This window comes from Nanorana parkeri, unplaced genomic scaffold (assembly GCF_000935625.1).
Source record: "Nanorana parkeri isolate BGI_ZX_2015 unplaced genomic scaffold, ASM93562v1 scaffold2630, whole genome shotgun sequence".
NCBI classification, from domain to species: domain Eukaryota; kingdom Metazoa; phylum Chordata; class Amphibia; order Anura; family Dicroglossidae; genus Nanorana; species Nanorana parkeri.
This window is the reverse complement of record NW_017308898.1, coordinates 94,629-114,573: the sequence shown is the minus strand read 5'-3', so window position 1 is coordinate 114,573 and position 19,945 is coordinate 94,629. Positions and strand designations below refer to the sequence as shown.

The 19,945-nt window shown below is 42.2% G+C and overlaps 1 protein-coding gene across 3 annotated transcripts in view; it reads left to right on the top strand.

The window, feature by feature from the left end:
- LOC108802053 (probable ATP-dependent RNA helicase DDX17) overlaps positions 1-19,945 on the top strand; it is a 73,571-nt gene that overhangs the window by 39,887 nt on the left and 13,739 nt on the right. For 2 of the 3 annotated variants that reach the window (XM_018573939.1, XM_018573941.1), the window contains exons 4-12: positions 12,229-12,364; positions 12,790-12,886; positions 13,010-13,143; positions 15,942-16,007; positions 16,101-16,242; positions 16,718-16,878; positions 17,023-17,195; positions 17,826-17,936; positions 19,608-19,669. In XM_018573939.1, the coding sequence (XP_018429441.1) occupies positions 12,229-12,364; positions 12,790-12,886; positions 13,010-13,143; positions 15,942-16,007; positions 16,101-16,242; positions 16,718-16,878; positions 17,023-17,195; positions 17,826-17,936; positions 19,608-19,669 (1,082 nt within the window). Of the gene's footprint in view, positions 1-1,095; positions 1,102-12,228; positions 12,365-12,789; positions 12,887-13,009; positions 13,144-15,941; positions 16,008-16,100; positions 16,243-16,717; positions 16,879-17,022; positions 17,196-17,825; positions 17,937-19,607; positions 19,670-19,945 lie in introns of all 3 variants that reach the window. The other variant, XM_018573940.1, reaches the window with a different exon arrangement.

The window sequence follows — 19,945 nt, the reverse complement described above, 5'->3', positions numbered from 1 at the left end:
ACCAACAGGTCGATTGGTTCATAGCCCAGACCCAGGATCCTCGGGTGGATGCCCTGGTGGCTCCGTGCGACCATTACGGTCTGATTTACGCATTCCCTCCGATACACCTCTTGCCACGTCTTCTACGCAGGATAGCGATCGAAGGCATTCCCGTCATCCTTGTGGCACCAGATTGGCCAAGGAGGGCGTGGTACACGGATATGGTTCGGTTGGTCGCGGACGTTCCTTGTCGGCTGCCGCTTCGTCCGCATCTTCTGTCCCAGGGTCTGGTGTGCCATCCTTCTTTACAGTCGCTGGCTTTGACAGCGTGGCTGTTTGAAAGTCAGGTATTTGAGGGACCGTGGTCTATCGGATGCGGTTATTTCTACAATGCTGAGAGCTTGCAAGGCCGTGTCTCGGAGGATCTACCATTGCAAGTGGAGGGCATATTTTGCTTGGTGTGAGTCGGGTGGTTTTCCGCCTCGTTTGGTCTCTTTGAACAGAATTCTTGCCTTTTTGCAACATGGTGTGCATCACGGTTTGTCTTTGAGTACGGTGAAGGGCCAGGTTTCGGCCTTGACTGTTCTTTTTTTAAAGGCCAATAGTTCCAATGCCTTGGTTCGCAACTTCGTACAGGGGGTTACGCGTATTGTTCCTCCTGTTCGGTCCCCGTTGCCGCCTTGGGACCTGAAATTGGTCCTCTCAGTTTTGCAGGAATCTCCTTTCGAACCTTTTGAGAGAGATTCTGCTTCTGACTTTGTCTCAAAAGGTGGCCTGGTTGGTAGTGATCACCTCCCTTTGCAGAGTTTCGGAGTTGGCGGCTCTATCTTGCAAATCGCCGTTGATGGTCCTTCATCGGGACATGGTGGTTCCTCGGCCGTCCTTCTTACCTATAGTGGTTTCGGCCTTTCATCTCAATGAGGACAGTGTCTGGCCTTCCTTGTGTCCGAAGCCCGTTCAAAGAAAGGAGAGGGCGCTGCACTGTTTAAATGTGGTTTTGTGCTCTACGTGTTTATTTGGATGCTACGGCTTCCCTGCTGGAGGCCAACCCCCCCACCTGCTAACAAGTATCCAGTAAGTAACAAGCAGTTAGCGAGTACACACCCAAACAGAGAGGGCGGGACCCGTGTCCTTCAATGAGCGGAGAGAAAACTTCCCGTCCGAGCATCCTACAGAAAGAAAAGGAGTTTAGAAATAATGAAAGAGTGGGAGAACAGGAAGGGTGATAGAGAGAGAGAGAAAGAAAAGAATGAGCGGTGTAGGCAGGTCAGAAGAAGAGGAGACACCATTCACTTGATGAGTGCATCATAGGTATCTGTATCTTTGAACATATGCCGTCCAGGTCCTTAGGTAACGAGACATGTCAATTTTGCATGAGAAAATAAGCTCCTCCATGTCTGCCAACACGTCCAGTCGCGAGAGCCACTCTCTGGCAGTTGTGGAGACTTCCAATGTCTAGGAATCACTTTTTTCGCTGCGTTCAGTAAATGTAAGGTCAGGGAGGTTTTAGAGATATGGTAAGAAGCATCAAAATGGTACAATAAGAATGAGGCTGGAGAAAACTCGAGTGAAACACCAGTGATGGCTCTAATGAGAGCATGTATCTCCTCCCAGTAGGGGGTGAGAAGTGGGCATGACCACCAAATGTGAAGGAGTGTGCAGATATCGCGAAAGCTAGTTGAAGAATCGCTTAAAATGTAGATGTCACAGCACGACAGAAGCTCATAAGTCAGTGCAAATCCATTTATTAATAGATGTCACTCAGAAAAACAAGCGCTTTCGGGGCCACACAGGGTCCCCTTCATCAGGCTCAGAGTGGACATTGTATGATAGAGAACCACAACCAATATATACACATACACACACACACACACACACACTATCACACACACACACTATCACAAGAAATGAGACAAACCAACCCCACCCCCTGACGTGTTAATATCGTCATATTCCCGCCATTAACATTTCAAAAATGTAAACACAAGCAATAATGAGGGTACAATAAACATAAACTACATCAATTGCCAGCAAGCATACTGAACAAGACCCACCAGACTACAGAGATCGATCACTAACACATCTAAAGAAGAACATGTACAGGTGAAACTCGAATAATTAGAATATCGTGCAAAGTTCATTTATTTCACTAATGCAACTTAAAAGGTGAAACTAATATATGAGATAGACTCATTACATGCAAAGCAAGATAATTCAAGGTGTGATTTGTCATAATTGTGACGATTATGGCTTACAGCTCATGAAAACCCCAAGAACCCCAAATCCACAACCTCAAAAAAGTAGATTATTACATGCAATCAATAAAACAAGGATTGTACATAGAACAATATCGGACCTCTGAAAAGTACAAGCATGCATATGTACTCAGTACTTGGTTTGGGCCCCTTTTGCAGCACTTACTGCAATTACTTTTGCATGATATTCTAATTATTCGAGTTTATCCTGTACATTACTGCCAGCATTCCAGAACTGCTCAAATGAAGCCGTTGTAGCAGATAACGGACGCGGATTGTCATGGATACCAGGATGGCTCGTCTATGGAGAGAAACCCTCAGGGTATCGTAAAGCTTTCATGCCGCAGCGTCTGTGCCAGATAGCCTTACAGATCTGGCTTGGAGGATGATAGGCTCCGCCCCCACACACAAGTGTGAGAAGATTAGAATAATCAGGGACACATAAAAGGATCATGTCGCCAGTGTCAACCCGTTAATGGGTGATCGCTGGTGCAGATATTGTATGAGCAATGCAAACTGAGAAAACACTATTTGAGCAGACATTATGAGACAGAAAATGTAGCATGTTATAATTACATAAATATTGTTAAAGCTATCATGTACTGACATGTTAACCATAAGTGTGTAAGTCATAATTATGTTCATGATAAAAGATCTCAAAAAATAAATATGTATGCACTAACAATGGCAAAAGCATAAGTACACACATTAATCAACCCAAATTATAATGCTATATCTAGTGATAGGGGCAGCAACTCATAATCGCTATGCCACATGGAAATGAATATAAGGACGGAAAATGGCCACAAACAAGGTAATAAACGCAATACGGCTTTTGAATGAGCGTGCGTGCTAATAAACGCATGTATACCTGCGTAGGCAACAAAAACCACAAACGGTAAAAAATCAGATCATAAAAAGGACAACCCATGTCATAAACAAATGAAAATAGCCATAATCGTCAAAAACGTTGAAGGGCCTCACGGGTGGGGAGAAACACCAGAAAGGTGCTCAGTGTAATATCAGATTAATATATTAAAATTGTACAAAGGTAACACCAGGGCTGCCATATTAAATCAATATGGCCCACTAGCGTACCATGACACAATACTCTATGGAGTCATACAATCAAAGGTAATAAAATATATAATTGTAACATTACAAAATATCACATACGCATAATTACCTCTCGTCAAGAAAACAAGGCAATCCTAAACTAGTATAGAGTCCCTTCAGTGTGAGGGTCTCGTGTATAGCTCCAGTATGCCTCACGGCGTCAAAGATGTTTGGATCTATCGCCCCCTCTGGGTTGCATGAGTACGTGCTCAATGACCATTCCCCTGAGTTCATGCGTGTGGTGTTTGCACATTGCAAAATTAATTGCAACGGGCTTGTTGGCATCAATCTCCTAGCCCTTACTAAGTTTACCGATAGCTAACCGTATGTCACTCCGGTGTTTCTGAAAACGCCTTATAAAGGGTCCAACCGTCTTGCCCACATAAACCAATGTGCATGGACATTTGAGCAAATATACGCAGAACTCAGTATCACAGGTCAAAATCCCACGTATAGCATATTTCTTGCCATTGTAAGGATGCGTAAAAGAATCACCACAAATCATAGCATTACACATATTACAGTGATAACACTTGTAACAGCCGGTTTTATTTGAAAATGAGAAGGGCTTTTTAGAATATTTAGACCTAAGGTCAGCCTGCACAAGAAGATCCCTAAGTGTTTTGTTGCGTCTGTAAACATGTAGAGGTTTACTTCTGATAACTGGCGTCCGAGTTCCATCAGCCTGTAGAATGTTTAGATTATCAGTGGAGACTCTATGTACAATCTTAGATGCTGAGAACATCTGTATGAATGCCTACAGACGTTCTAAAAAGCCCTTCTCATTTTCAAATCCGGTTGTTACAGTTATCACTGTAATATGTGTAATGCTATGATTTGTGGGTTTTATGCTATACCTGGGTTTTTCTTAGTTTGCTATTACTTTTGCATGTAATACATTAAGTAAGGAGATGGGGCGATAATTTGCGCATGAGGTGACATCTTTCCCAGGCTTTGGAAGGACGGTGATGTGTGCTTCTAGGAGATAAGGTGAGTCGTGGGGTTGCTGAGGATGGTGGTCAAAAGCCGACACAAAATGGTGGGTAAAAATCTCAGAGAGTTTTGTAGTAGAGAGGGCTGAATCCATCAGGACCCGGACTGTTCCCCAGTTTGAGTTGTGTGATCGCCATCATTACTTCTTCAGCCGAGAGTGGGGCCTCTAGAGTCGCTATGACCACCTCAGAGAGAGAGACGGGGGACTATGTTAGGAAAAGAAGGATTGAATGGCGGCAGATCTGTCAGCCTGAGAAAGGGGCGAAGAGGTTGGGGACGCAAGGCTATAACGTTTTGTGTAGAAAGTCCGAAATTGAGATGCGATGCTTGGCGTATCAGAATGTTTAGTCCCGTGAATACCCGTAATTTGGCTAATGGTTTGAGAAGCCGTCTGGCGTTTTAAGAGCCCTGGCTAGAAACCTACTGGCTTTATTGCCGTGTTCGTAGTAAATTTTGCTACAGGCGGAAAAAGCCCTCTTTGTATTGGCATATAAGAGATGGAGAAGATCATCCCGAGCCTGGGTCAGTTCTGTTAAGTGAGTCAGTGCCAAAGAACGTTTATGAAGTTCTTCTAGAGTAGCAATTCGTTAAAGCAAGGAGGAACAGTGGACCTTCCTTTGTTTGTGGAGATGGGCTTGAATAAGGATACATTTCTCTCTGATTAGGCTCTTATGAGCTTCCCAGGACATTAGCGGGGAGGAACAACTGCCTACATTAAGAGAAAAGTATTCAGAGAGTTTGTCTTTGAGTTGAGAAACGTGCACCGCTTCTCCGAGGGTAGAGGGATTAAATTAAGAGACGAGAGGGAGTATTGTGGGTGGGAAATTTGATGGTCATGGTGATAGGAGCATGGTCCGCCAGGTTTGGCAGATTGCGCTGGATGAGAAAAAAAGAAGTCTGGAGTAACTAGAATTGATTCAAAGACATGTTAAAATCACCCCCTAGAAGGAGCATTCCCTCAGCAAAATCCCTTTAGTATGGAACAAATCTTGCGAAAAAAGACTTGTCAGACATTAGGACTGTAGATGTTGGCTATAGTTACCGGAGTATTACGTTTTTAGCAAGAGATACCGACCCTCGGGTCAGTCAATTGGGCTTCAAGCTGGAAGATTACCTGAGTTTTATGATGAGAGAAAGCCCTGAGAAATTGGGATCGCTTTTCTGGGACGTTCAGGCCCTTGGCATTCATAGATAAGAGTTTCCAAGTGAGAGGGGGGCGGTGAGAGGGGAAGGATTTGGTGAAGCCATGAAAGCAATAAGATCCTAGGGATAAAGGAGAAGAGAAAGATAAATAAGAAAAGGAGAAGTGGAGTGAGAAAGCAGGGATGAGGACAGAAAAGCAAAGATGAAACAAAAGAGAGGACACAGACACAGAAGGAAAGGTAGAACACAAAGAAAAATACAACAACCTGAAAGATGGAGAGATCTTCTTATACTGTAGGAAGGTAGAACATCCAGGGGTGTGACGTTTTTTTTCTTTTTAAAACTACTTGTCCAAGGGCTAAAGCGGGGGCTGAATCTACTTGTCCCAATACAAAAAAATAGTTTTAATCAAAACTAGGGATGCACCAATACCGGTTTTTGGGTATCGAGTACGAGTACTGATATTTTTGCTTTCGGTGCTTCCGTTGGCATAGAGCAGGCTTCCCCGGCAATTGGGAAGCCAGGCAGCTGGTAATGACATGCTACCCTGCTTCCTGATTGCCAGGGAAGCACACTCAATGTTGTTTGGCTGGCTTGATTGTGATTGGCCGGGAAACTGACTTCCCAGCCAATCAGCATCGAGCTGGCTTCCCGGCCAATCGGGAAACTGGGAGGTAGGTAATTAGTCGCTGCACCGCTTCCTGATTGCATGGGAAGCTGGCTCCATGTTCCCCTATGGCACTGCCGGTCAGAGGAAATCTTCCTTTGACCGGAAGTTACGGTATTGGGAAAGGTATTTGGGCGAGTACAAGTACTCGCCCTATTACTCTGCATCGGTGCATCCCTAACCAAAACTATATTTGACTGTGCTAAATAGCACTTCTCATTGGTCAGCGTGGTCACCTAACCACGCTGACCAATGAGTGCTTGCAATTTGTGAGCAAAATTCAAAATGCATAGGGTAGGACTGTTCTGGACAGCAGTACGGGGTACAGATAGCACACCTGTACTGGGGGAGGGTAAGGACTGTTCGCTGAAAGGTAAGTATCGTGTGGGGGGGGGTTGGGAGAGACCGGGCAAGATTTAATCGGGTAATTCCATTTTCCCACATTACCTGGGAAAGTGAACTTACCCTTTAATGCGCATTGTGCGTGTAAGAGAGTTCTGCCTGGCTACTACAATATGGCACACAGTGAAATGGCAGTAGCACTCAACGCACGCACACAATGTCCTACGTGTGCATTTATTTGCATTCAGGTGGCGGGGGTTGGTTTGAATTATTTTTTTTTAAACTTATCACTTTTATTTTTTACATTTTTATATATTATTGTTTTCAACCTTTTTTTTATCCCACTTAATTTTATTTCTATCATCACATAGGGTGACACTAGGCAGGGCAAGAGGTAATAAATAAACGGCAGATCTTGGCTCACATAAAATCTACATCAATGTAGCAGGGATGGGCAAGACATACAGTACATCAGTGATGCCGGGATTGCATAGGCAGTCTTGACACAGGGAAGTATTGAGTGGCAGGTCCTAATCAGCTGATAGCTAGGGACCCGGCTGGAGAGTACAGCAACCGTGCCAGGTGGGGTAAGAGATCCAGTTTAGGGGGGCAGTAAGGAGGAAATCGACATGTCCAGAGGAAAGGTGAATGAGTGAAGGGGATATGGGGGGACCCATATCCTATAGGTAAAGGAGATATGGGGAGACCGGAGGCACATCCTAGAACATGCAGTGAAGTCAGTGAGGGATCCGGAGGAAAGAAACATGGTTCAAGGGAGAAAGTGGACACGGTAAGCGGAAAGAACACAGTACCTGAGATCCTGGAAAGAAGAGTCGGGGAAGAGTTCAAACCTGGAGGAGAAATGAAGAACAGGCTTCAAGCAACTTGACAGTATGGCCGGCCGGTGGAACAGGAACATGCTACATCGAGGCCATCCATCATTTGTGTATGTGTGTACACGAGTCTGTGTGATCTTGTTTTTAAAGCTGGCCATACACCTTACAATTATCTGCAGATTTTCTGTGGTCAGATGGAAAAGGTGGAACAGATTCCTCCATCTACACTTAACTGTGTGGATGGAGTAATCTCCACCTGGTCCAATCTGTTGCACTTTTTCCATCTGACCACAGAAAAATCTGCAGATAATTGTAAGGTGTATGGGCACCTTTAGAGTACCTGTACCCCTGTATATTACGGTCTCTGAGGAAGGTATCTAAAAACTTTTTGAATTATTAAATACTCTCAGCTGATACCACTGCTTGTGGCAGCGAGTTCCAGACTTTAACCACTCTAACTGAAAAAAAAGCCCCTATGCCCCCTGTGGTTAAATCTTTTCTTCACCAGTTTTAGGTGGTGGCCTCTAGTCTTTGTTATGGACTTTACTGTAAATAGTTTATTGCTGATGTTGCCTCTAGTCTTTGTTATGGACTTTACTGTGAATGGTTTATTGCTGATGTTGCCATCACCACTAAACATTTTGTACATCAAAATCATGTCCCCTCTTAATCTCCTCACTTCTAGCATGAACAAGTTTACATTTAGTAACCTTGTCTCAAAGCTTTGGCCCTCCAGCCCCTTAATTAGTTTAGTTGCCCTTCTCTGGACTCTCTCCAGCTCCAGGACACCCTTTCTGTGGATTGGTGACCATAACTGGACCGCATACTCCAGATGAGGCAGAACCAATGATCTGTTAAGTGGCCGAATTATTGCTTTATCTCTACTGTACATTCTCTTTAATACAAGACAGTACTCTGCTAGCTTTGTTTGCTGCAGCCTGGCATTGCAAGCTATTATTCAATCTGTGGGCTACTATGACCCTCAAATCTTTTTCCATTTCTGACTTCCATAGTGGAGTACCCATTAATATGTATTCCTCTTGCCTATTTTTAACCCCAAAATGCATTACTTTAATTTTTTCAACATTAAACCTCATCTGCCATATAGTTGCCCACCCCCCTATTTTATCCAGGTCCTCCTGTAATGTTATTCTCTTTAAGTCCGTGTCTATTACCCTCCCAATTTTAGTATTGTCTGTAAACACAGAAACATGACTATTTAACACCTTCCCCAATATCATTAATAAACAGGTTAAACAGTATGGGGCCTAGCACAGAACCCTGAGGCACACCACTCTTGACCTTATACCAATCTGAAAAAGAGTAATTTATCAATACTCTCTGGACACGTTCCTGTAGCCAGTTCTTTATCCATGTACACACCATTTCATCTATGCCCATAAATCGCAGCTTGTGCATTACGCGTTTATGTTGTACCGTGTCCAATGCTTTGGCAAAATCTAGATATACCACATCCACCGGCCTCCCTCCATCCAGATCTCTACTCACCTCTTCGTAGAATGTTGGTAGGTTGCTCTGACAAGAACGGTCCTTCCTTAATCCGTGCTGATTATGATTTATTATACCATTACCATGGACAAAATCCACTAAATAGTTATTTTTATCATTCCCTCTAACAGTTTGCATACTATTGATGTTAGACTGACTGGTATGTAGTTCCCAGGTTGGCATCTTGAACCTTTTTTGAATATTGGTACTACTGTAGCTTTCCGCCAGTCACTTGGTACTCTAGCAGCCATTGTGGAGTCCTTGAAAATGAGAAATAATGTTCATTGCAGATCCTTGAGCTCTGGTACTTGCTCCCGTTCGTGCCAGATTTGTCAAATTGTTAAATTCTAGTGCCAAGAATGGCTACAACAGTGCTTGGCTGCGGGGGGGGGCTGCCTCCACACATGACATGGCTTGTCTATAGGGGTGAAACAACTAATCGATAATGAGAAGCATTGTCAACGATCAGTACTGATAGCCCTATGCTTTTAAATTACTGAGGACATAGTATTCAGATACCCCAATCCGTGTCCCCAATTATGAATGAACAGAAAGTGCTCTACACTACTTCCTGTTCATTAATGATTATGGGCATAGTATATGTTTACTAACTCTTTGATTAATGAATGAACTTTGAGTGCTTCCTGTTCATTGAGTGCAGGGACTGCAGAAAGAGATTCAGGACACTGTTCTTAATCCCTTTTGAAAGAAACAAAAAAAAGAGAAATATTGGGGATCTGTTTTAGACCTCTGATATTTCTCCAAAGCTCCTAACTGTAAAGTAAGAAAAATAAAATAATAATTAAAAAAAAAAGTTAAAGAAATAAAGCCCCCACCCCACCATTCTAAAAAATAAATAAAGGATGGGGGGGACAGTTATTTTCGGTTTCTGCCTGACCAATTCTGGTGCGTTGCGCTGCCATTCATTTGAATGGAACCCCAAACATACCTCCAACCCACAGTGCAATCGCCTGCACCAGAATGCATGGTACCGCAATGCCGTACATTCCAGTACAGTGCGATTTGTAAAAAATTGTGCATGCAGTTTTATTCTGAAGTAAACTTTTGTTTGTAACACGAATCATAGTACTGGAGCTGACTAATCAGTCCTGTATTACACCTAATCTACCCAGTGCTACAAGTCCTTTAAATGCTTCTCATGTTTCAAATCATAAGGTTTTAACGGGCTCCGCTTTTGACCACTCCACCCCACTCAGTAACTTAAAAGAGAACCATGGCCTTCCCTTTTTTGCCATAGTTCTCTTCAGGGTCACAGAAGGACATATACTAATGTCCTCCAGTGACCCAAAACTCAGTATATAGCAGGCTATTGCTCGCTATATGCTAAGAGCACAGAGGTGCAGCCAGGCTGATCCCAACAATATTGTCGAGATCCACCCTGCTGGCTGATTGACAGCTGGCTCAGCCTCTCTAGAGGCAGAGTCAGCACTGCCTGCCCCCTCCCCCGTCCGTTCCTCTAGAGGGGAATCCCTGCAGGGAGTGGTGACTGACAGTCACTGCTCTCTGCATGGAGAGGATCAGGAAGTCGCCAATCAGTGGTATGTGTACACTGACTTTCCGATCAATAGAGCCGACCTATGATGGCTTCAGTGTCACAGGTTGGCTTGAATTATGGGGATGAGTGTTTTTCACTCACCCCATAATTCTTTTTTTACATGCTTGGTTTTTCCTTAGACTTATCACAATATACCTCTACAGCAATGGCTCTCAACCTGTGCAACATCCGGACCCACATTTGTCCTTGGTCATTGAGTCGCATCCCAGGTCACAATGCACTGAAATGCACAGCATTGCAGTACCGCACATTCTGGTGTGGGCGATCAAACTGTGGGTGGAGGGTACATTTGGGGTACCATTCAAACGAATGGCAACGCAACACACCTCCCACACCAGAATGCATGGTAGGTGTGATTAAGTGGTACAGTGCATTAATCGCACGGTACTATGCAATGAATGCACTGTACTAGTGTGAACGGGCCCTCAAAAACACTGAAATACATACACAATCTACCACACTTACAGGCATTCTCACACACACATATACACTCCAAAAAAATTTTTATTTTATTTTTTTTAAACATCCACCCAGTCTCCCTTACTTGGGAGAACTGGAGTGTATCCTCTTCCTGGGGTTCAGTATGGGCTGCTGTGCTGTGACAAAGCTCCATCCATATGTGCATTGTTTGTACAGCCCCCTTGCGCGCCCTGTAGAGGTGCCGGGGGCCATAATGTGATGTCACCATGGCACCTCTAGAGGACATGCAAGGGAGCTGTAAGCAATGCACGTATGGATGGAGCTCCCTCATGACCATAGTCCCATCCCACCTCAAGCTGACACTTGGTGCCAGACAGCATTGTTTGAATGGCTGCTTGGTGCGAGAACTGACAGTGCTACACTAGGGGGAGGCAGAGGAGCCTCTCGACTAGAAAAGTGGAAGGCATGCGGCGACCCTCTAAACACGAGGTCTCGACCGATTTTTGGGTCATGACCCATCATTTGAGAACCAAGGCTCTACAGTATAATCTATCATTTTATGCTTTTTACAGTGTATGCAGTCCTTGAGCTCCAGTCAAGATATGCTTGAGAAAAACACATTGGGAAAAAGATGTAGCCTGTGGCGGCAACAGGAAGCTTTTTTTTTTTCCCTCCAGTGTCACTTCCTCAATGACCAATTTTTGCCCATTTGCATAACAAGGCAGTGTGCTACAGCATATATTTTGTCGTTCAATGACCCTTGCTGCATTAAACAGCCCATTCATCAAAATGAATGGGCCGAAACTCAACGCACACTAAATTTGAGCGTGTTGCCTTTTTCCCTCTGTGCAACTAACAGGGCAGGTGCGTTGTGGTGTTACTGCACATGTGTGTTGGAGTGGTGTTGACAATATATGGCAGCGCATGTAATGTGTGTTACTGCGCTTTATGACTTAGTGTGCATTATCACCTCTGAAAAGATTTGTCCCCAGAGTACATTGGAACTTTTTGCAAGCCACCTTGAGTACAGGATAGAGACTAAGCTGTGAGACAATTGTGTATGTACACATAAAGAACATAGGAGTATCATTATTTATGTAATTGATTTATCTTTGGGCCAGTGTCTTCATCCAGAATATAGATGCGCCAGTGTCTTCATCCAGAATATAGATGCCGATCCCTGTACAAAGATGGCACTGGTCTTGTACAGATGGTATTGTTAGGAGGAGTGGTGTTAGTGCTGTTAAGAGGTAATAAATACCTGTATTACATTTACACATTGCTTAGCATACACCTTTTAATATGAAAAGCTGTATCTGGCGCTTGTTCTTCTATACAAAATATCAACAGAATATTTTGTAATTTAATGCTTTTTCTTTCTTTATCTTCTAGCATGGGTGGCCCACGGTTTCCAAAGTTTGGTAATCCAGGTGAACGTCTTCGCAAAAAAAGATGGGATTTAAATGAACTTCCAAAATTTGAGAAGAACTTCTACGCAGAACACCCCGAAGTAGCTTGTATGACAATAGTAAGCTAGAAAGCAACAATTGTAAATTAGTACAATTAATGAGAGAAAAACAAAGAAAGACAAAGTTGTTTTATGTTGGTCATATACTTTTTTTTTTGTATGCTTTACATGTAGTTTTTTAGCCTCTTTATTTTCATTGTTGAATCAAGAAGCTTTGTGGTTATTCAACCTATTAGATTGTTCTGTGCTGTACTGTGTTGAAAGGCAAAGCAGTTGAATATAGTTTCATTTTATGTAATGGCAAAATGTGACATTATGACCTAGGTGGAAAAGCATGAATTATGTGGGAAAATTATGAAAGATTGTTGTCTTGAAGAATGCATTTTCTTGAGTTTCCACTGTTTTACTGCAAGTGTTGTCCTGCACTAAAAATCTGGTATGCTCCACATTTTGCTGTCTAATTGTTTTGCCTTTATCATGTAAAGCATGAAGTAGAAGAACTGCGCAGGAAGAAAGAAATTACTGTCAGAGGCGTTAATTGCCCAAAACCTATATATAATTTCCATCAGGCTAATTTTCCACGTAAGTTAACATAACTTTAGTTTTTTGCTTATTTTTGGTTTGTTACATTCTTGTAAACTATTCTGATATAATAAAATAATCTGTATGTAACTTTTTTTTTTTTTTTGTCCCATCAATTTTCAGAATATGTTATGGATGTTCTCCTCGACCAGCGTTTCAAGGAGCCTACACCTATTCAGTGCCAAGGATTTCCCCTTGCCTTGAGTGGACGAGACATGGTGGGCATTGCCCAGACTGGTTCTGGCAAGACACTTGCGGTATGTGATCTCCATTCTTATAAAGCTCTCTTTTCCCCCCAGACTTTAGCCCTTTTACTAACTTTCCAGGTATGCATTATTTCCTCACATGTCAAACTATACAGTGTATGTTTTTATTTTTTTGGTAAATGACCATTCCTGTCAAGTCTATTTGCTTAGCTTTGAGAGAAACTTCTTGGGAAGGGATCACTCCGTAAGAGCCAGTTTACACTAGACACTGCGCTGGTGTACTTTTTATTTTTGTTCGAACAGGTGATATTTCATTCAATTTTACGGGCACAGGCGCAAGGCGGTTGTACCATGGTGCATCCCGCTGCGTTGAAAAAAAAAGTAAGACATGCCTTACTTTTGTACAGTACACACCACCACATTCCTATCGCAACACGGTGGTGTGAATGAGCTCCGCCTATGACAAAGCAAATTACCTTGTCTTGCATTGGGGCTGTGCTGGAAAGAACGAGTAGCGCAGCTCCCAACACAGGTGGTGTGAATCGCCCTTAGACTGTTGCAGTATTGTAATTTTCAGGCATCTCATGATGAGGGAGACCGCAACAAAATGCTGATCTTTGTGAGCACATTTAAAAACAGCGAAAACATAAAGAAAACTGCAGGTACCTATGTTTACATGATTGTCCCATATAACCATAAAAAGTATCCTTTAAAGCTAAACTTAACTCCTGACAGGTACAGGACACAAATTTGTGCAGCCATGTATTCATTAATCGATCATTAAAGGGGAAAGTTCACACTTGTATATCAACCACTTCAGGATCGCCCACCATCAAAATACGTCCTGGTCCTGAAGCGGTTAGACCAAGAACACGGCTGCTGCTGCAGCCGTGTTCTTAGTATCATTTTAAACAGTCGCAGATTGCTGTTTAGATACAAGTTATCCAGCGTCTATACAGACACCGGATCGATTGTACGGCGGAATGTGTGCCCCCCTTTGCTGCTGGCTTGCCCGGGGACCAGCACGGCAGGTCTCCTCTGATAGATTGGCGGGAGATCAGAAAGCTTCCAGCCTCTGATCACTGGACCTGTAATTGATGTGTATTACATCCCTTGTATATTCTCCGGCTCTTCAAGCCAGCAGAGGAAGCTGGTGAAGCAGATCTCAGCTTCTTTGGGGTCCCTAGGTGTCCCTGTGTACATTCTCCGGCTCTTTAAGCCAGGAGAAGAAGCTGGTGAAGCAGATCTCTGCTTCATCAGCTTCGTTGGGTTCCCTAGGTGACATTAGAGGCCTGAAAGACCCCTGATGTCTCCATAAAGAGGACATATCACATCATATTTGTTATTGCATAGGGGGCTTGTTAGCCCCCTATGTGATAGCAATAAAGTTGAGTGTAAAAAAGAAACAAAATTAAAGATTATATATATATATATATATTCGATTCCTCACAGACGGAGTGCATTTGGTATCACTCCGCCTGTGCTATAGAGAAGGCATCGGCTTATGCGGCTCTGCTCTCTCCACTGCCGCCTCACTTCCTCTAGCGCTGGCTTCGTTGGCACCGCTGATTCTCTCCTGCCTCTCCCGCGGCTCTTCAAGTTCCCCCTTATGCCACCACCGGCCCTGGGAATAGTCATAACTAGGTCTTATTTTCGGGGTAGGTCTTTTGTTTTAGCAGCTCCCAAAAATAGTACTAGGTCTTATTTTCGGGTTAGGTCTTATTTTCGGGGAAAGAGGCTATATATAATGTCCCCCCACGCGCATGCACATACAATGCAAACGCGTCAGTTGCGCCACTGCGCAAAAACAAATATTGCGTTACACGTTACATTTTGTTGCAAAAGTCAGAGTGAGAGTAATAATTCTAGGGCCATCAACCACTGGTAACACTAAACTGATGAGCAGTAAAAGCTTTTAAAGCGTCGTCTATGGGAAATTTGGGGTATTGTAGTCTTTTTGCGGTTTCACGGGCGAGCACAATTTTAAGGCTTGACATGTTTTGTATCTCTTTACCCGACGTGACCCCATCTTTTATATTTTACCCAAAAATTGGGTATTCTATTTCTGTGCACTAAATTTAATTTTAGTGCATTTTATCCTAAAGATACTGTTTTGATAAACATTTGCGCAAATACAGTGTGACATAAAAAATTGCAACTTTATTTTTTAGCCACAAATGCAGATTTTATCCTGTGTGTGCAAATATTAAGAAATTGCTCCGGACAGCAAGTGTTTAAAGGAACACACGGATCCCATTAATTCTGAATGAAAAAAATAAACCTGTGTTACAGTGCACTGCAATGCACAGATGTTAGTATTCTGTACTCTGATGTACTGCATTGCCAAATATAGCTAAGGTGTGTGTTTTTAGGATGGGTTCCCAGTCCATTCAAAATAAATGGCTACTTCAATGCATTAAAATGTGTGCCTTAACACGCATAATAGAAGTACCAAATTTTTGACATGCAATCTCCTCTCCAGTGCCCTTCAGACTGGCAGACAGATGACATGAAAGGTCATCTCAGCTCTCTCCTATCAGTCTGCTGCTTTTTTAGTGTCCAGTCAGCAGGTTGGGGTAAAGAGTGGGCACCACTGTATCCTTTAAGCATAAGTGGTGTCATACACCTGGCTATGTTGTGTAACAGGGCTGTGTAAATCTGGTGAAGCAAATCTGGTGATAGTATGTAGGACTACATACTAAATACAAATCCTTTTCGCAGGTTAAAGAGTTCTCATATGTATTTCATCTGTGTGCTTAGCTGTTTGCATAGAGATCATCTTTAGTATGTTATTGGGCAAGGCTGCTTCACTTCTCAGCATTTCACTATCTTTTTATATTTCTTTAAAGTATTTGCTGCCTGCTATGGTGCACATTAACCACCAGCCTTATCTGGAACGTGGGGATGGACCAATTGTAAGTAAAGATTCATGTTTTACTGTCATTGCTTAGCTCAGTGCCAATAATGTCAAATGGCTTTGTGAAAGCTAATATTACTTTGCATTACAGTGTTTAGTTCTCGCTCCAACCAGAGAGTTAGCTCAGCAAGTGCAGCAAGTAGCTGACGATTATGGGAAGTCATCCCGATTAAAAAGCACATGTATCTATGGTGGCGCACCCAAGGGTCCACAGATAAGAGATCTAGAGAGAGGTAAGCTTGAAAGTGTATTTGCAGCAAATTACAATAATTGTTTTTTTTCTGCAAAAGGTGTGCAGACTGCATTGAAATTCTGGCCCGCTGTCAGAATATAATCAAAACTGCAGGGGATTGCTTAATCCACGCTCGTAAGTGTGGATGGAGGAATCTTATATTTTCTTTGTTTTACCCACAGATTGAATAAAAGAAAAATAAGTGTATGGCCAGCTTAACATTTCTATGTGTTCCCTATAACATGGCAAACTTCACTTTTTAGTTCAGGTCTACTTTAACTAAAGCACTGCTGCATATTGCCGTAAACTGCAATAAACGAAGTGCATGTAACCTGAAAACCTAGTGGGGAAATTTAACAAAACTGGAGCAATCAGAATCTGGAGCAGTTGCCCATGGCAACCAATCAGCTTCTCTCCAGTTTGTTCAGTTAAAATTTGAAAATGAAAGAGAGAACTTTTTATTATTTTCTTTTTAGGTGTAGAAATATGCATTGCCACTCCTGGCCGGCTTATCGATTTTCTGGAGGCTGGAAAGACTAATTTGAGGCGTTGTACCTATCTTGTACTTGATGAAGCAGACAGAATGCTTGATATGGGTTTTGAGCCACAGATTCGTAAGATTGTTGACCAGATCAGGGTACGAACATTTATTAACCTTTCTTTGCAAAAATTTGATTTTTGCTGTATCCTGACATAAAGCTTAATCGTGGTCAGGAATTATTGTGATATTAGCATTACTTAGTCTCATACTTTTTTATTTATTTTAATTGGATAACTTCAGCCTGATAGGCAAACCCTGATGTGGAGTGCTACATGGCCCAAAGAGGTGCGTCAACTGGCTGAGGACTTCTTAAGGGATTATGTTCAGATCAACGTGGGAAACTTGGAGCTCTCTGCAAATCATAATATCCTTCAAATTGTTGACGTATGCCAGGAAAGTGAAAAAGATCACAAGTACGTCACTTTATCTGCTGTTCCTTTTTTGACCTGTTGGTTCCCATAGTAGGCACTCTAGGGCACCATTGGTTAATGCATGTTAAAGTGACACTAAACTCAAGAGTTACATCCTAAAACATGCATTCAAGTACCTTTTAACTGTTATCAAACATGTAGCTTACTTGTGTATCACTCGGCTGTAGATCCCCCAAATCATCTCTGAATTGGTGATGACACGGTCTTTCTGGTGAGTGGCTACTTTTGTTCCCCATGGCCCACCTATGTGTGTGTTGTAAAGAAGCCACCCCTCCAAGTTTGCTCCTTGAGACTATACCTTCAATACAAATTAGCTAACTAAATGTGAGGTTGTAGTCTATCAGGGAAGTGAGCTTGGAGCGGTGTCTACTTGACAACATATACAGGGACTATGGGAAACAAAAGTAGCCACCCTCCTGAAGGAAGGACAGTGTCTGCATAATATTAGAGACAATTTGAGGATCTACAGCTGAGTGATAAACAAATAAGCTACAATTTTGTTATACTTGAAAGCATTTTTAAGATTCAACTCCTGAGTATAGTGTCACTTTAAGACTCAATACTATTTGTATTTACTTTTTGTCTGTTACAATAATGTCTTATTTCTTTCAGGCTTATCCAACTTATGGAAGAAATAATGGCAGAGAAAGAAAATAAGACCATAATTTTTGTAGAAACCAAGCGCCGCTGTGATGACCTAACACGCAGAATGAGGCGTGATGGGTAAATACAATTTTCAAGAGCCATTCAATTCAAAACTGATCTAAGTTTATACTTGGTGCTGGAATGCAAAATTACATATTGGTGAGCTAGGTAATTTTGTGGTGGTGACGTTCCAGGGTTTGCCCATCTGAAGCAGTTATGAGAAGGATCTACTCTCCATACTGGACGTGTAGATTAGTTTATGTACAGGAGAAGAGACTGCAGGAGGAGTGGGATATCATCCAAACTGTTCCGCGCTTTGGCAAAAAATCCTCACTCTTCAAGGGACCCAAGATTGCAATGGATAGGTAGGTGTTAACGTGTTTCAATGGTTAAACCATCTTCCTCAGAACCAAAACCATATCTCTTTATGGTTTTGGTTCTGAAAAAGATGGTTTTAACCATTGAAACACATGAACCCTTACCTATCCATTGCCTTTGATGATGCTATGATGTCCATATCGGCTTAGTGGCATATGACTTTCATTGTATGCATGAACCTACAAGTTGTGTGTCTTTCTCCCCTTTTGTGAGTATAAAATTTGCTTTTTTTATCAATTTGGAATAAAAAGCGGTATCACACGAAGAGAGGGCGCTGTTTTCTCTTTTGCAGGAGGAGGGGGGTGCCTAGGGAAAGTAGCGTATGGAATAGGTGGACAGATTACCCTACTGGAGTGAGAGAGACAAAATCAGCTAGGTTTAGCCAGCAATACTCCACCTGCAATTAAAATATCACTTGAGGGTGGTCTGGTCCTTACAGAAACCCTTGTGGCTTTATTCTAATTATAATTCTCTTATAACAAGACCATTATTCCTATTTTTTTTTTTACATCAAATATTTTTATTGATTTTAACATAACATGACATTTTTGCTATGACAGTGGGTACAAGTGATTACAACGTACAGCACGTAATGCAAGAGAGTACTGAATATATTGGGGAGGCACAGCTCTAGAGTAAAACAAAATGACAATTATCGCTGGTGTAATAGGTTTGCCTTACTGACGACGTACAGTGTACGTCGCCAGCATCGGGGCTGTTTAAACAGACTCTGTTTAAACTTGTAAAGCCGACTGTCGGCTTTACAACGGAAGCGATTCTGGCGACTTACCTGTCGCCAGATCGCTTCTGTGTCCCGTAGAAGGGACCCCAATGGACTTTTTGGGGTACTGCAGTTTTTCGCCGTTTCACGGACGCACGCAATTTGTAACCTGGGCATGTTGGGTATCGTTTTAGTCGTTGTAACTCATCTTTTATATTTCATTAAAAAAATGGGTATTTTGTTGTGTTTTGGGGCATTTAATTACATTTTTTACTAAATGTTGGGGTTTAATAAGGAATTGCGCTAATATTGCGCAACATAAAAATTTGCAACTACCACCATTTTATTCTATAGGGTCTTGGCATTCAGAAAATATATAATGTTTGGGGGTTTTAAGTCATTTTTCAGGCCTAAAATGTGGAATATAACATGGGTGCAAAAAATGAAAAAAATGCCTCAGTCATGAAGGGGTTAAAATGATAAAACAATGGCCTCTTTTGCAGGTAGGCACATGTTTGCAAAGTAGAAGATTGTTGGTTCTTTGGAATTATGCATAAAAAAAACTTTCTATGCAGGGCAATCATTTTGTTTCTATTCTTGTGCAAGTTCTAGTAGAAATGTCTTCTAATGTTTTGCCTTACACTCTGTAGATGGCCTGCTATGTGTATTCATGGTGACAAGAGTCAACAGGAACGCGATTGGGTCTTAAATGGTTAGTTGTTATTTCTTTTATAAGTCTATATTTACATATTTTGTAGCTAGCTTGTTTAATTACTTTGCAGTGTAATCCTTGCATATTTTCTATTTAACATTTATATCCTTTCTTTTCTTTTTTTATAACTTTTCTAGTAAAATAATGAACCCAAATCCTTTTAAATGAAGTTGATCTGCAAGGAAAGAACACAGAAATCCATTTGGGATGAGAGACTCCATGGATCCCCGCTGCTTGTAGGGTCTGTGGCAGCGGGGATCCGTAAAAAAATAACCG